Below are 18,161 nucleotides of genomic sequence, written 5' to 3' on the forward strand. Positions count from 1 at the left end.
ACCTGAGGCTAGTCAGAGTCAGTGTGGTCAGACTTCACAAGGACCCAGTCTACCACCACCAAGTCAGAACATCTACCAGGTAGTCAGTCACATGCCCAGAAAATAATTGAAGTTTAGTTTCAGCTTGTAATAGAGGATTTTGTCAGATTAAGCCTCACTTTAAAATGTTCGTTGTTGATTCATGTGTGTTCTTGTTTTGATGGCTGTGGCATTTTTATTGTGATTATACACTAATGGTTCCTGTGTTATTTTAATGTAGTAGATGTATCAAGGGATGACACAGAGACCTCTGGTTCTGAGCAAAACAGTGAGCCAGAGCTGCCAGGAGATGTCATCGAGCCCCTCCCAACTGCATCAAGCACCAGATATGCTGTTCCAAAGGGACGCAATGGTAGGCCAGGCCTATACTTTAAACTAAACATTTTAGTTAGCAGCTGTTAGTATCTAATCTTGTGGATCCCTTAATTATACATTTCCATAGAGATATGACACATTATTTAAAGTGTATTTCAGACATTTCAAGATCCAGAGAAGAGGGTCCTGTACAGCCGTGTTTGAAAACATTTCCCAGAACTCAGCATGGTACTAGGAAAAGGGCTTTCAACAGCTCCTGGTATAAGGACAATTTATGGCTTGAATATTCTGTAAATTAAGATTCGACTTAATGTTTCGTCTGTAGGCGTTTTTCTCTGCCCAATACACCTGAATCTGCCTTCACATCACAGTCAGGGTTTTGTAACTGGAAAAAGGCACTGTTTAAAGATTCTGGGTTTAAGCTCCATTCGAAGGCAGAGCATCATGCTATGTATGCTTGGAATCAGCATAAAAGGGCTATTGACAGCAACTCATCAATGTTAGATGTCATAAATGAGGACCAGAAAAAGAAAGTGAAGGTAAACTGTACTTACATTAAAACAATTGCAGATGTGCTCCTATTAACTGCCACTCAAAATATAGAGTATAGAGGTCATCGAGAGTCTGATGACTCTCTGATGACTCTCACAACAAGGGACATTTTTTGACAATCTTCCTCTCATAGAGAAAAGGATGAATGCATGGGTCTTCTTTCTCAGATTTACATTTCATAGGGCTTTTGGTTACCTTTTGTAAAGTGCTTGGTGATGCCAAATGTCTTTCTGACATGCTCCAATCAAGCTCTCTTGACCTAGCAAGGGCTGTGGATCTAGTAGGTGCCCTTACAGACACATTACAGGACTACAGAAGTGAGGGTTACTTTGGAGGACTATGGAAAGAGGTTGAAGAGATTACAGAGCGCTGAAAAAGAAGTGTACAAACAGTGTGTAAAAGACAGCCTAAAATAAGCTTAAGATTTCACAACTCATTGATGATGCGCACTGTAGAACAGAAAAATAGTCACCAAAATGATGGTGAGAGCTTCCAAAGCTCTATCTTTTATCAGGTGCTTGACAGTCTCACAGCCGAGCTGCAGAGGTGTTTTTCAAGAAGAATTGTGAGATAATGCATGGGGTCCAGTCTCTCAACCCAAAGAGCACAACATTCTTGAATGAGGAGCCTCTGTTTGCCTTTGCTCAGACCTTTGAGTCCGATTTAGAGGACCTCAAACATGAGGTTCATCAAACCAAGCGGCTTCTTGACAGGAGAGAGAAAAGTGAAAGGGATAGACCGTCTACTCTCCCTGACTTTGTTGTGTTTCTAGAACCTTATAAAGAGGTCTTCCATGAGCTTTGTAAGATTTCTGTTGTTACACCAATCAGCAGTGCTTTTTGCGAGAGAAGCTTCTCAGCTTTAAAACTGATTAAAACCCACCTTAGGACAACAATGGTTGATGACAGGTTAAGTTTCCTCGGTATTCTCAGTGTTGAGTCAAGGAGGGCACGCTCCCTCAACATGGATGAGTTTGAAACATTTAGCCAGTTCTCACCAGAACTGCAGTATTATGCAGTTTTAAATCTACCTAGGATAATTTGGCAGTTAGGCGGTCCCTCTGGTCATGATTAAAACCTGCACTGTGTACTAACTATTACACTGACATTCTAAAATTATAAATCCAGTGGGCATCATGTCACACAGATTTAATTTGGTCTTGATTAGGCCAATTCCAAAACTTTTCTTTGCTATTAGTTAACATAATATATATGAGCATAAATATGATACTCTTTGTAGTGGGTACCAAAATAATTTGTATTTTTCAAGTCTGCTTGATACCTGGTATGTCAAATTGCAGTGTTTTTTTTTTTGTAAATTATATTTTATATATATATATATATATATATATATATATATAATCTGGGTCTATAAGTGTTGAACATCCAAAATATTTTCTGTAAAAAAAGCTCAAGCACCAAAGGAGATAAAATAGCAAGTGTGTTACATAAATTCCATAGTTTACTTACAAAAAATATAATTTACAACAACAAAAAACACTGCAATTTGACATACCAGGTATCAAGCAGACTTGAAAAATAAAAATGATTTTGGTCTCCATTACAAAGAGTATCATATTTATGCTCATATATATTATGTAGTTACAGTCTTGTCTCATCGCTGCAACTCCCGTTCGGACTCGGGAGAGGCGAAGGTCGAGAGCCATCGTCCTCCGAAACACAACACAACCAAGCCGCACTGCTTCTTGACACAACGCACATCCAACCCGGAAGCCAGCCGCACCAATGTGTCAGAGGAAACACCATACACCTGGCAACCTGGTCAGCGTGCACTGCGCCCGGCCCGCCACAGGAGTCACTAGTGCGTGATGAGACAAGGATATCCCTGCCGGCCAAACCCTCCCTAACCCGGACAACGCTGGGCCAATTGTGCGTTGCTCCATGGACCTCCCGGTCGCGGCCGGCAGCGACAGAGCCTGGGCTCACACCCAAAGTCTCTGGTGGCACAGCTAGTGCCTTAGACCACTGCGCCACCCGGGAGCCACCAGATTATATATTAATGAAAACAGAGTGACCCAAGTCTCTCCTGTGTGTGTGTGTGTGTGTGTGTGTGTGTGTGTGTGTGAGAGAGAGAGAAAGAAATTGAGCTGCAGTTCCGAGGTAGAGACACTGACTTCATAGTATGTTAAAGAATTCTAGTGATGTAACCCTTTTGGACCACACTATCTGCCTCATTGAAGAACTCCGGGTTAAGTGAATTATCACTTATACCTCTAATCAGCAATCATATGATTCATTCATGATCCTTAGATGCCAGGTTAGGGTTACACACACATTTTCTGTCATGCTCTATGGACCCATTTTTTACATTTTTACATTTTAGTCATTTAGCAGACGCTCTTATCCAGAGCGACTTACAGTAGTGAATGCATACATTTCATACAATTTCATACATTTTTTTCTGTGCTGGCCCCCCGTGGGAATCAAACCCACAACCCTGGTGTTGCAAACACCATGCTCTACCAACTGAGCTACAGGGAAGGCTGACCCCCTGAAGTAGCCTTGGCCACCCCCTGGCGACCCCATGTATAAAACTCTAGTTCCGGCACTGGGTATTTATGACCTGTCGTAAAGTCATAAAACTTGTGGTGGGGAGATTGAGAGAGAGGGGGAGCCACGATATACACTCCTAAAGGGCCACATCGTAACAGACTCATTCCATGGTAATCTTCCTGGAAACACAGCATTAAACTATCAGGGACCAATGGCCATTCATTTGCCTAAGGCAAACCTAGTGTAATGCTGTGTTGAGTGCAAGTCCCGTTCCTGGCAGTGGTCCCGTCCCTGACTGTCCCTGACAGACATGCATCACAAGTAATGATCCCCTGGCGTGTGATACAGGGATAAGTAGAGGGATCGCTGTTTCTCAGATTCAGTAATTAGCTTATGGACTGCCTACCACTGGGTACTGCAAGGACACTTTTTTTTGGCCTTTCATTGACCACACACCACAACAACAGTTACGTCAACAAGTGTCTGTTGCTATGCAAATTTAACAATAATGCGAATAGACAGATATACTAGCAACAATCTGAAAGACAGTTATAGACAATTATACTTTACATACTGTAATAGCAACAGAGTTAGCTAACTGCCAAGATAATCTTTCAGGAAATGTGCCGCTCCAGAACGGGGGCACACAAAAACATACAAAGAGAGAGATTACGGGGTAAAAGGTTGGAGCACTGGAATTTTAAGAGAGGGCGAGAAAGTATAGAATATGTTTGATTGTCATTTTGTTTTATTGTATAGTGTGTAATTTGTACTATATTTGCTATCTATGATTTACATACAGTATTTTGTCATAAGTACCCGCCAAATGACACTCCACTCACAGTGACCCTTCATTCCTCAGTGAGCCCTGATTTTATTCATGCAACTCAAACAACTACATTTATTTAAACAGCTTACATTTCTACAGAGAATCTTGTCAATTTGGGCCTGAGGCTTTGGGGTTCATGTACGGCCTAAGGTTTTTATTGCTAATCTCAGCAAAGTAGTGCCGTCCTTCAGGGCCATAATCCCGTTAGCAGAGCCTCTCTTCATCCTAATCCAGACAGAACACTGCTGTCCGTCCTGGGCACTCTCAGGTATGCAGCTGCACCACCGCTGAACATACAGGTCAGATATATTCATACTAACTCTTCACCTAATATTTCTGAATGGATTCACTTTTCACATTTTCTGCCGAGATGTCAGTGTTGTGGTGTGCTGATCTTGTAAACTGAGATTGTGATGCTTATGTGTATATATTTTACAGGTATATGTTAATATTTAAGAGTAGTTATAGTGGTGTTGTGCAAATTTATAATACTTGCAATAGGTGAGAAAATGCAGGTTTGGAATAGTTCATTTTGATGTTGTTTGCAAGGTTGTTGGTTACAGAGAAGGTTGTACAGACCACTGCTAGCACTATTGTCTGCAGGGGAAAATCCTCTGCTTTTGTATAGCATGTTTAGGCTGCACCAGTGGAGCGTGTTTTTGTGACTTTATAGTATAGTAATTTACTGGTGCCTGCTTCAATGCAAAGAAATCAAAGGTACACAGTTTGAGCTATGATCCTCAGATTAGGCCAAAAATCAGGTGGCAAAGGATAATCTATCAGGATTGAGAAAGTTGGTTAGAAATTAGTCTGGGATTAAATGGCCAGCATGTACAGGTTCTCTACAGGTATACTAGTGTGGCAGAGTGTAGGTTTTGTAGGTGCAACATTAATTCATTTGACCTGTACATGGGATGACATGTTACAGAATAAATTGTTGTTGAATTGAATTATATTCATAACACATGGTTGTTTTAGAGACAAACCAAAGGCAGAAGAAACACACCGGGATAATGATGTTTTCTGCATGTTCTCTCACTGTTGATGAAATACGTTTTGTTGCTCTTGTTCCCATCTTCTGTTCTGCGTTAACTTGCTTGTCCTCTAAAGCAGTTTATTAGTGGTGTTGAACGTTATGCCCTGCAACATGCTATTCTATTTAAACATCTCTTTAACAGTCAAAGTCAGGTTTTGCCTAACAATGTGGCTGACGCTTCATTGATCTTGATTTCCGTAAAAAGATTAAAGTAGCTGTGCTGTTTTGATCACAGGCTCAAGCACTGGCAACTCTTATCTTGAAGCAGCATGTGGAGAGTGTTTATTGACCTGGCCAAAACACAACAACATAATTGCTGCCAGCAAGAGCCAAAGTCAAAGCTCCCCACAAGATCTGACATGACATGACATTGTAAATCAGGGGTCGGCAACAGGCAAGTTTTTAGTAATATAGAGTATACACATCGACGGGTCTCCAGTGGAGCAGGTTGAGAGCTTCAAGTTCCTTGATGTCCACATCACCAACATACTAACATGGTCCAAGCACACCATGACAGTCGTGAAGCGGGCACGACAAAACCTATTCCCCCTCAGGAGACTGAAAAGATTTGGCATGGGTCCTCAGATCCTCAAAAGGTTCTACAGCTGCACCATCGAGAGCATCCTGACTGGTTGCATCACTGCCTGGTATGGCAACTGCTCGGCCTCCGACCGCAAGGCACTACAGAGGATATTGCGAACGGCCGAGTACATCACTGGGGCCAAGCTTCCTGCCATCCAGGACCTCTATACCAGGCAGTGTCAGAGGAAGGCCCTAAAAATTGTCAAAGACTCCAGCCACCCTAGTCATAGACTGTTCTCTCTGCTACCACACGGTAAGCGGTACCGGAGTACGAAGTCTAGGTCCAAGAGGCTTCTAAACAGCTTCTACCCCCAAGCCATAAGACTCCTGAACATCTAGTCAAATGGCTACCCAGGCTATTTGCATTGCCCCCCCCCTCCCCTCTCCACACCACTGCCACTCTCTGTTGTCATCTATGCATAGTCACTTTAATTAACCTACATGTACATACTACCACAACTAACCGGTGCCCCGCACATTGACTCTGAACCGGCACCCACCTGTATATATTGTTATTTTTTTACTGCTCCTCTTTAATTACTTGTTACTTTTATCTCTTATTCTTATCCATATTTTTTGAAACTGCACTGTCGGTTAGGTGCTCGTAAGTAAGCATTTCACAGTAAGGTCTACACCTGTTGTGTTCGGCGCATGTGACTAATAACATTTTATTTATATTTTTTTAAGAGATACAGTTGAAGTCGGAAGTTTACATACATTTAGGTTGAAGTCATTAAAACTCATTTTTCAACCACTCCACAAATGTCTTCTACTTTGTGCATGAGACAAGTCATTTTTCCAACAATTGTTTACAGACAGATTATTTCACTTATAATTCACAGTATCACAATTCCAGTAGGTCAGAAGTTTACATACACTAAGTTGACTCTGCCTTTAAACAGCTTGGAAAATTCCAGAAAATGATGTCATGCTTTAGAAGCTTCTGATAGGCTAATTGGCATTGTTTGAGTCAATTGGAGGTGTACATGTGGATGTATTTCAAGGCCTACCTTCAAACTCAGTACCTCTTTGCTTGCCATCATGGGGAAATCAAACGAAATCAGCCAAGACCTCAGAAAAAAGTTTGTAGTCCTCCACAAGTCTGGTTCATCCTTGGGAGTAATTTCCAAATGCCTGAAGGTACCACATTCATCTGTACAAACAATAGTAGGCAAGTATAAACACCATGGAACCACGCAGCCGTCATACCGCTCAGGAAGGAGATGCGTTCTGTATCCTAGAGATGAACGTACTTTGGTGCGAAAAGTGCAAATCAATCCCAGAACAACAGCAAAGGACATTGTGAAGATGCTGGAGGAACTGAAAAAGTGTGTGCGAGCAAGGAGGCCTACAAACCTGATTCAGTTACACCAGCTCTGTCAGGAGGAATGGGACAGAATTCACCCAACTTATTGTGGGAAGCTTGTGGAATGCTACCCAAAACGTTTGACCCAAGTTAAACATTTTAAAGGCAATGCTACCAAATACGAATTGAGTGTATGTAAACTTCTGACCCACTGGGAATGTGATGAAAGAAATAAAAGCTGAAATAAATCATTCTCTCTACTATTATTCTGACATTTCACATTCTTAAAATAAAGTGGTGATCCTAACTGACCTAAGACAGGGAATCTTTACTTGGATTAAATGTCAGGAATTGTGAAAAACTGAGTTTAAATGTATTTGGCTAAGGTGTATGTAAACTTCCAACTTCAACTGTATGTGATCGTGACTATTATAATCAGTATGGTCTCTGGATTGACTAGATTAACCTTCAATAATTTTATGTTCCATTATAGCATATCAGACATTCTGGCTCTGTCTGACCTCAAGGTACCATAGTAACAAATCTGGTTTATTCATATTATGGAATGCTCACCTCGGCAGGTGTTACTGAGCTGTTGTCCTGGTCTGTGCCTTTGTCTCAGGATGTTTCACTGGGTGGTGAAGGTGGTTCCTCAGCCCCCTGACGCCCCTGGTTGTCTGGGAGAGGAGACGGCCAATCCCGCACCAGTAAGACCACACTAATCATGCCTGCTCACAGATCAACTCACATCCACATCTGAAAAACTCACATGATATTACAAAATATAGTTTTTTTTCTTTGACTTTTGTCCTTTTCACATTACCTGATTGTCTCTCTTAATCTTTCTCTCCCAAAGAAAAATGTGTCTAAAGATGAAGTGAAAAAAGGTAATGCTCCTGTTCTACAAACATTGTATCATACTTTTGTAACACAATGAAGTAACTGTGAATACGTGTGTTTTATAATTGCTTATGCAATTTGTTGATCCTCTTCTTCACTTCTGTTTTATGTAAATGCTTCTCAACAGTCAAGGCAAAACCAGCCAAACAGAAGGAAGATGATATTTCTGAGGACAACAGGTATGTGTGTTAAATTGGATCTGTGAGCTGGTTGGTCTGCTTGCATACAGTATTCAACCGATGATGATGATGAAAGTGATGATTTTATTGATGTAATCTCTCTCTCTCTCTCTCTCTCTCTCTCTCTCTCTCTCTCTCTCTCTCTCTCTCTCTCTCTCTCTCTCTCTCTCTCTCTCTCTCTCTCTCTCTCTCTCTCTCTCTCTCTCTCTCTCTCAGTATTCAGAGTGGAGTGATGACCTGGCTCTCCAATGGATTCACAAGTGCTCTTCCTCAACCAGCAGGCACACCTAACCTCAGCAGATCCAACTCTGTATCCAGGGTGAGTGGCAGACAACACTACCTGTATCAATCAGCCTGTGATTTCATCAGTGGAATGTGTTTTGTTGCTGTATAAAGGGTTAATGTGTGACTCTTTCATTCTCTCCCTCCACTTTCTGCTTCAATCCATCAGTCACTGCAGGAGGATGAAAGGTATGAAGGGAGGACTTTATTATTGTGTTGAATTGGTTTATTCGGTATAATTTTTTTATTGTATATTACTTCAAGGTATGTTGAAATGTGGAAATATATAAAACAAAAATAAAAAAAGTTTGATAGTTCTATAAATTGACTGAAGAGTCCTCTTTCCAAAAGGAATGGGGTGATTAAGTGGATTGCAGATGGACTGAGTAAAGTGGTACCCCAGCCAGATGAAAAGTACAGAGAGGATATTCGAGAGGAGGAGGATGAAACAGAGGTGAGGTGACACCATCATGTCATGGTAGCTTTGTTTTCAGGAGAGCATATGGTGCTCAATGATTTAAAAGACTTTGTTCTTAGATTAAAAAGAGATTATAAAAATCATGTTTGTCAGGTTGCCTCAAGGCTTTTAAACAATATAATAACTTTAAAAGTGCTCCAGTTTCATTAAAACATGATTGCTACAATAATGCTACATTAAACCCATAGCTCCCCATGATAACTCAATATTCTCACTTAAAATCCCTTTGTAAAATAGTTCTGCTCCCTGCTTGATGAATAACCGGAGATGGTCTATAATGTTAGAACAGGCTTTTGAATAACTAGCTTAATCAAAGAAAATTGTTCACAGGGCTTTCAGAGATCTACAAATGAGAGAGGTTTATAAACAAATAATCTGTGATATTATCAAGGGTGTTAAGACACTATAGACTTCATCTCATCATTATCTCATCATTAACGGATAGATTTAATTATTTATTTTATTGTATGCCAACTGTTAGTTTTAAAAGCATTGAACCCTTTTAAAAGCATTGAGTGGTTATGGCTTACCAGTCTCTCCCCAGGTCCGCCTACTGTAGTTTGAATTGTATTCTAGATCAGCTTTCGGAAATCAGCAGGGTGGTGCTGATTAGACAAAAAAAGTCCAGTTAAAGAAAGTCCAGTTGTCTAACAAGAATGCCATTGTGCTGGAGTTTCATTTTCTAATACCGGTAATTCATCTTTTCCCCTTTATGTTCCTCTATCTGCTTAAAACGCAGGAGGAGTATATCACAGAGCCATGTGTAAGTACAGCTAGGTAATGGGCTGTATCTGGGCCGGACACCCACCCACCCCCTTAGTGGTCTGAGTAGTCTTACAAACACCTGCAATCAATCCAGAATAGTATTCGCTCTAAAGCTTCACATTTCATCAACCACTTATTTTAATGAAAGAATAGAATAAAATGTTGAAATCAAGGACAAATTATATCAATGATTGATGAAATGTACTCTTTATCTTACAGACGTGCAATACACAGAGTATACCAAACATTAGAAACACCTTTCTAATATTGAGTTGCACCTTGGGCTGTTATGGTGACCGTATTACCACCACCGGTGGTCACGAATCATGATGGCAGTCAAATTCCACATGACCGTTTAGTCACAGTAATTACGCTTCTCCAAGCTCTGATGCTGCTGATGGTCATTAGTAGCCTACCGGACTTGTTAAGTGCCTGGTACTCAGCACTCTATTGTCCTTCTAATCTCTCTGACATCAATGCAAATGTAATTGAAAATCTCATCAAACACTTAATGAGAGCCCATGAGCGCAAATTGTGCAACATTTCTATAGGCTATGCAATCGCGTGAGAAAACATAGTTTTGATGGCCTCTATTAAAAAGAGGAGGTCTAACCTGTACCCCCGCACATTGACTTGGTGCCGGTTCTTTTGGCTAGACTTACTATATTTATTTCTCAACTTTCCTAATGTTAAGCACATTGCTTCTCTTTACAACAGGAGTACAGCATATCTTCTGTCTTGCATGAAAACGAACCACGGGATATGCATCCTCCATTCGCTATTTAAGTGCATAGATTACATTTTTCTTCTTCTCCCATGCCCCTTTTCCGAGACAGGTGCACGATAATGGTCCTTTCTAAATCAAAACTCATTTCACACATATATTATTTAGTATATGTAAAGACAACAGTAAATTAAGAATAGTCTGATGGGTGACAATATTAGCATATCACTTGTGAATGATGCCCAGCATAAGGCAAGAAACAGTGCATACCTTTTTTGCGGCTTTTTCAAATCATAGTCGCACACCTCGTGTAGCCCATAGTTCTATATGTTTTGATGAGGTTTGTATCACAACTAAAGTGGCCAAATAACTTCTCAAAATTAAGCACATTAATCCGCTTTATAACCAGTGTACTGTAGAGCCTAATTGGCGTGAGTTTTAAGTTTGGGGAAGATCATTTTCACCATAAAAATGCATCTTTATAATAAAGCATTACATGTATAATCACATTTGCCGTCACTTTTGAGAACAGTGTTTGATTGCATTTTGGAACATTTGCGCTTATATCCTACTGCCGTGTGTGCATTTCTGCTCTAATAATGTGAAAAAATAGCCTAATAGTTTATCAACATTTTAAGCTGTTCGATAGTATGTTTGGAATATTTATTTCTTGCACAGAAGGACAAGTTGACCAATAGAATAGGTCAACATTTGTATTATGAGGGATAGTAGATTGACATAGGCTTGTGCTTTTGCTGTCCGTTAGGCCTACTCATCTTGTTGGCTGACTAAAAGTAGCTAAATGTGGACAGTTCTAACAGTGCATCTCTGATGTGTCTGTCTTCATTCACTTGTAGCCTTCTTCTTAGCTGAAATGTCTGTGAGTAGGACCCGATCACATGACGGGCATTGACTACATCTGAGAGAGCCATGTGAGTAAGAAGTGCTTCAGGGCACCGCAGCTGGGAAGAGGGAATAAAGATTAGCCTATTATATTCAGCTAAAGGGTGCAACGGCCACTTTGACCGCAAAAGGTATGGATTTTTTAGGGGGCATTATGGCCACACAAGGGGAATGCCGCTGGGAAATTCAAGGTCTGGTGAGATTATTTTCAAGTGCTTGTCAAATTGTGAATGAGAGACTGATGAAGTGTGTGCATCTTGCAACTTTTTTCAAATCATCATTAGAGTACCATCATGCAGCCTTAGAATGTAGATAGAACATATAGCCCAACGTTTGTATCACAACTAAAGTTGCATAAATAACTCTAAATTAAGCATATAGGACCAGTTTCTTTGTTAACCTGTCACGGATCCCCCGGTACTGCTGCTCATTCCGTTCACCAGCTCCGGAGATCTACGTCACCGGCTTTCTAGGTGTCACTGAACTGGATTCACTACCCCGGACTGTCTTGTCTTATTATGCACACCTGGTTCCCATTCCCCCTGATTAGTATGTTATTTATGTGCCCTCTGTTCCTCATTGTCGTTGTCGGTTATTGTTACCATGTCCGTTGGTCCTGAGAGTACCTGTGCTGTTGTATCGGCTTCCATGCTACGTGTTATTGTGCACTTGTTTTACGGGCCTCGTCCTGTGTATCATTTAGAGGTTTACACCTCACTCTTTTGTTTGGGTGGAGTAAATAAAAAACCCTATTACGTATTCCTACGCCTGTCTCCAATCATTAGACAACGTGACATAACCGCTCAACACAGAATAGTCGCATGTGCGCACTTCCTTTGAAATCGTTTGGGGAAAATATCCTTTCTATTTTATATGTTCAATTATATTCTTCATACTATAAAATAATAAAAAAAAGAATGCCACGGAATTCTAAACAAATCTTGTCTGCTAAATGAACTAGTGTAGTCCACAGCCATATGGCACAGCCATATCAGGGCCTAACATAAGGACAACTCAGAGTATGCTATTCTGTTCTTCTGAAATTGACTACATTTTCTTCATATCATGTTTCTTTAGACCTGTCTAAAATAAATAATGGGTTTATTGTGAAGGTGTAGGCTATACTAAATGGATTTATTACACTTTTTAAAATGTAGATGTTCCAAAAGTCTGCATTGGTGGCTTGTAGGCTATGTGTGGAAGCCAGGAGATGCCAAACGTCTTTATGCTAATTAACGGTTAATTACTGTGAGACCGGCAGTTATTTGCTTGACACTCACCGGCTGACAAATTTTCATGACCGCCACAGCCCTAGTTGCACCCCATCCATTTGCCCTCAGAACAGCCTCAATTCGTCGGTGCATGGACTCTACAAGGTGTCGAAAGCATTTCACAGGGATGCTGGCCCATGTTGACTCCAATGCTTCCCCCAGTTGTCAAGTTGGCTGGATGTCCTTTCGACGGTGGACCATTTTTGATACACACGGGAAACTGTTGAGCGTGAAAAACCCAGCAGTGTTGCAGTTCTTGACACAAACCGGTGCGCCTGGCACGTACTACCATACCCTGTTCAAAGGCACTTAAATCTTTTGTCTTGCCCCTTCACCCTTTGAATGGCACACATACACAATCCATGTCTCAATTGTCTCAAGGCTTAAAATCCTTATTTAACCTGTTGCCTCCCCTTCATCTACACTGAGTGAAGTGGCTTTAAGCTTAACAAGTGACATCAATAAGGGATCATAGCTTTCACCTGGATTCACCTGGTCAGTCATATCATGGAAAGAACAGGTGTTCTCAATGTTTTGTATACTCAGTGTAGATTTGATGTTTTGGGTTTGAAAACATTTTTCTGAAAACTTTATCAGCATTACTTTGACAGATATAGATACGGTTCAAATTGTAAATTGTTTTACAATTTATATAAATAGATTCATAATTCCTTTAAAACAGCACCCTTTCATAACCAAATAGCCCATTTAAAAATAATTGTATAATTTGACAGCAGAGGAGCATTTTAAACTATTGTAATGTAATAACATAAAATTATCAAAACAACTATGTGGTAAATATTTAATATACCCATTGTAAAAAACGAAAGTTTGTGATGCAGAGTTATTCACATTATGTGAATCATTATGTAAATAAAATGCTGACTTCTCTTTTTCAGGTTTATAACATGAAAGATGTGCCGGGTATGTGTTTAAATTTGTCACACAGCAATCCCATTTGTGTGTACCGGTATGTCACAAATGTTATAACTGCTTTGAATCACTATTGATGTGGTCACTGATTGGTCTATTTTCTTTCTAGACGCAGAGCCCCTCCCACATATACCTGTGGTGGAGATGTTTTCAGAATATGAGGAAGAGGATCAGATACCACAGTTCCCTCCCAAGTGAGTCACACAGAGACTCACCTCCCCCCACTGTACAGCCCTCTCCCACTCCTCTGCCACCAGGACAGACACATATACACAGCCAAATTCAACTTCAGTAACTTCACTTTCACCCCATCATGCTGACAAAATGTATCTTAATCCTAATCTTCCCCCCCCTCTCTCTCTCTATACCCCTTGGCTTCTACCCCCCATCTCTTTATTACTCTCTATCTGTTTTCTTCCCGTCTGTCTTGCATTGCAGTGTGGTTAACTGGATTAAGAATGCTATTCCTCAGCCTGTGATGCTCCCTGCAGGTTACATAGAGGCCCTAAGTAAGGCCCAACAGGCCCAGGGTAAGAGGTCATCTCTTGACAAAGGTAGAAGCAGACTTTATACGTTTGAGGCCAGTTACCTCGACATAGATTAAGCCTAGTCCTGGAGTATGAAATCTACTCAATGGAGGATTTCAATTGAAATAACTTTCTAGTCAAATCAAAATCAAATCCAATTGTATTAGTCACATGCGCCGAATACAACAGGTTTAAAAAATTACGAATGAGAGATAATACTAACAAGTAATTAAAGAGCAGCAGTAAAAAATATCAATATATACAGGGGGGTGCCGGTACAGAGTCAATGTACGGGGGCACCGGTTAGTTGAGGTAGTATGTAGGTAGAGTTAATTAAAATGACTATGCATATATGACAACATAGAGTGGCAGTGGTGTGGAGGGGGGGAGGGCAATGCGAATAGTCTGGGTAGCCATTTGACTAGATGTTCAGGAGTCTTATGGCTTGGGGGTAGAAGCTGTTTAGAAGCCTCTTGGACCTAGACTTCGCGCTCCGGTACAGCTTGCCGTGTGGTAGCCGAGAGAACAGTCTATGACTAGGGTGGCTGGAGTCTTTGACAATTTTTAGGGCCTTCCTCTGACACCGCCTGGTATAGAGGTCCTGGATGGCAGAAAGCTTGGCCCCAGTGATGTACTGGGCCGTTCGCACTAACCTCTGTAGTGTCTTGCGGTCGGAGGCCAAACAGCTGCCATACCAGGCAGTGATGCAACCAGTCAGGATGCTCTCGATGGTGCAGCTGTAGAACCTTTTGAGGATCTGAGGACCCATGCCAAATAGGTTTTGTCATGCCCTCTTCACGACTGTCATGGTGTGCTTGGACCATGTTTGTTTGTTGGTGATGTGGACACCAAGGAACTTGAAGCTCTCAACCTGCTCCACTGCAGCACCGTCGATGAGAATCGGGGCGTGCTCGGTCCTCTTTTTCCTGTAGTCCATAATCATCTCATTTGTCTTGATCACATTGAGGAAGAGGTTGTTGTCCTGGCACCACACAGCCAGGTCTTTGACCTCCTCCCTATAGGCTGTCTCGTCGTTGTTGGTGATCAGGCCTACCACTGTTGTGTCACCGGCAAATTTAATGATGGTGTTGGAGTTGTGCCTGGCCGTGCAGTCATGAGTGAAGAGGGAGTACAGGAGGGGGCTGAGCACGCACCCCTGAGGGGCCCCTGTGTTGAGGATCAGCGTGGCGGATGTGTTGTTACCTACCCTTACCACCTGGGGGCGGCCCATCAGGAAGTCCAGGATCCAGTTGCAGAGGGAGGTGTTTAGTCCCAGGGTCCTTAGCTTATTGATGAGCTTTGAGGGCACTTGAACGTTGAGCTGTAGTCAATGAATAGCATTCTCACATAGGTGTTGCTTTTGTCCAGGTGGGAAAGGGAAATGTGGAGTGCAATAGAGACTGCATCATCTGTGGATCTGTTGGGGAGGTATGCAAGTTGGAGTGGGTCTAGCGTTTCTGGGATAATGGTGTTGATGTGAGCCATGACCAGCCTTTCAAAGCACCTCATGGCTACAGACGTGAGTGCTACGGGTCGGTAGTCAATTAGGCAGGTTACCTTAGTGTTCTTGGGCACAGGCACTGTGGTGGTCTGCTTAAAATGTTGGTATTACAGACTTGGATGGGGAGAGGTTGAATATGTCAGTGAAGACACTTGCTAGTTGGTCAGCGCATGCTCGCAGTACACATCCTGGTAATCCATCTGGCCCTGCGGCCTTGTGAATGTTGACCTGTCAAAAGGTCTTACTCACATTGGCTGCGGAGAGCGTGATCACACAGTCTTCCGGTACAGTTAGTGCTCTCATGCTTGTTTCAGTGTTATTTGCCTCGAAGCGAGCATAGAAGTAGTTTAGCTTGTCCAGTAGGCTTGTGTCACTGGGCAGCTCTCGGCTGTGCTTCCCTTTGTAGTCTGTAATGGTTTGCAGGCCCTGTCCCAGACTAGTCTTAATCTGTGTCCAAGAAACCTGCACCTAATAATACAAATCTACTAGCTATGCGTGTATGCTAATGTTGTACACCTGTCTTCTCATTTTCTCTCAGTTCTCTCACCACCTCCACAGGCCCTTAAAGGAGATGAGGACTCACAGAACTCGAAGTAAATTTAACCCACAGACGGCAATATGCTACAGCCATTAGAATGTAGGCTCAGCTGTATGTCTGTATGTTTCTGTGTTCCCTTTGGCCCGTTAGTAAGATGTTTCTTTCTCTACGTGTCCCACAGTGTCGTCGGCTGGTTCGTGACGGGCCTCGGCCTCATGATGCCACAGCCTCATGATGCCACAGCCTGTCGCAAGATCCAGAGATGATGTTGAAGTTGTGCCGAATGGTACGTGACATTTATTTTTGTTTGTTTTTCACATTTTCTATTCCTTTTACCTTCAAACCGAGGCCTCATTCTCAGTTCAAAATACAAGCAGATCTAAAATCACACAATGGACTCACTACAGAGTCAGTTAGACACAGTTCGACCCGTCAGCAATTTTTACAAATTCCGGTTAATTGAGATGTTATGCCATGCAGTAAGTGTATGCTTGGGACCTACTATTTCTCTTTTATTTTGTACTATTTCTTCTATATTCCATAAAGTGTTGAAGTCACAGAAGAGACTGTAACCCTCTCCTTCTGTTGGTCCGGTTTAGAGAGACCCTAACTCAGTCCATCTTCTCCTTCTGTTTCAGGGGGGGTGGGAGCGCTGAGAGCCCCTTAAACAAAAGGAGAAAGAAGACTGAGGAACCGTGAGAGAGACTGAGACTGAGAGCAAAGAGATAGAGACAGACTTACCGACATAGATGATTGTGGACATTTATACAGCTCCACTGAGCAACCTGGCAGCTGTGAGACATCGCTTAAAAAATATGTTTAACTTACCTTACTCTTTATGGAATGCAGATACTTTTGTTTTATTTTAATTGTGTATAGTCAATGTATATCAGTTCAATAAAATGAACTGTTTGTCAGTTAATGTCAGTTGTTCAACTCTTGTCCATATGTAGCAAGAAAGGGGTCTTGTCTTCATTGTAGTAATCTTTGAAGTAATTTGGATGCATTAAGAAAATACATACAGACACATAGAGCTATCAGGCAACATTGTGACTCGTAGTTTTTGTACATGAAATATACCATATTAAACTACTTTTTGAAGGTAAAGATTATTGCTGCACTAAAAAGCTAACACAAAAACAACTTAATCCTATTGTACATGTTTTCCCTTGTGACCTATTCTCATCGCCTTGAACTATGAATGTGGCCTAAGGTTGTAATTATGTTTATTTTGATCTGATAGATTTTTTTTGGAATGAAATCCACAAAAGAGGATTTAACAAACAGAGTCAAGGCAGTCAAGTTATTACAAATGAGTTGATAAATTATGACATCATGCCTAAAAAGTATGCCTGACATTATAATAACGTGTTGTGAAATATTATTTAAAAAGTAATAAAGATATCATCTGAAATATTTTGTCGTGTTAAGAGATGATGATATCAAATTCATACAAAACATTTTGTATATAGTATTCATTTAAGCATATTGCTTATAATTGAAAAATAAAATAAGAGAATGTCATATTTTAATTGTTGATTCAAAGATTTTCCTCCCAAATCAAATGCTACACATCAAACACAATTGATTGTTCACATTACCATGTTGACTCTGGGTGTCTTATCAGTTGTAACAGTCCAGATACAGACAGTGACGTACTGTATGACTGCTTGTCCTAAAGTATCTAAAAGACCCAAAGCAGTGGATCTGGTTCTGGAGGAAGTAGTAGAAGCAGACATGAAGGATCTGGAGGTGCCAACACAGATGACACAGCCAAAAGAGATGGCTCTGGCACAGCCGGCACAGCAAAAACAGCCATTGAAACCAGATGAGCCTGAACCGAATCTTCCAAGTGTGCCAGAGTCAACAACCCAATCGCTGGAGGATGCTGAGACTCCGACAGGCAGGTGGACACCCTTCATAGAGAGCATCAAGAAAGAGGCTGAGGGCATAGCTATGGCTACCATGGAGGAATGGTAAGCAAGGAG

At 41.4% G+C, this 18,161-nt stretch overlaps 1 protein-coding gene across 1 annotated transcript; it reads left to right on the forward strand.

Moving 5' to 3' along the window:
* Window positions 1-4,481: 4,481 nt before the first annotated feature.
* Window positions 4,482-17,589, forward strand: LOC106561464 (uncharacterized). Its single transcript, XM_045688355.2, has 13 exons — window positions 4,482-4,547; window positions 7,795-7,879; window positions 8,029-8,059; window positions 8,200-8,251; window positions 8,468-8,570; window positions 8,703-8,722; window positions 8,885-8,987; window positions 13,574-13,598; window positions 13,717-13,801; window positions 14,046-14,137; window positions 16,174-16,228; window positions 16,355-16,459; window positions 16,812-17,589. The coding sequence occupies exons 2-12, from the start codon at window positions 7,796-7,798 to the stop codon at window positions 16,437-16,439; spliced, it is 735 nt and encodes a 244-aa protein (XP_045544311.1). The 5' UTR covers window positions 4,482-4,547; window position 7,795; the 3' UTR covers window positions 16,440-16,459; window positions 16,812-17,589.
* Window positions 17,590-18,161: the final 572 nt, after the last annotated feature.

The sequence above is a fragment of the Salmo salar genome, chromosome 10 (genome assembly GCF_965601325.2).
Source record: "Salmo salar chromosome 10, fSalSal1, whole genome shotgun sequence".
Taxonomy (NCBI): Eukaryota; Metazoa; Chordata; class Actinopteri; order Salmoniformes; family Salmonidae; genus Salmo; species Salmo salar.

Excerpts from the sequence above, each read along its gene's own strand:
- LOC106561464 (XM_045688355.2), top strand. The coding sequence starts at position 7,796 with ATGTTTCACTGGGTGGTGAAGGTGGTTCCTCAGCCCCCTGACGCCCCT. Across the intron at positions 8,252-8,467 it reads GATATTTCTGAGGACAACAG|TATTCAGAGTGGAGTGATGA; the intron begins GTATGTGTGTTA and ends TCTCTCTCTCAG. Across the intron at positions 13,802-14,045 it reads ATACCACAGTTCCCTCCCAA|TGTGGTTAACTGGATTAAGA; the intron begins GTGAGTCACACA and ends CTTGCATTGCAG.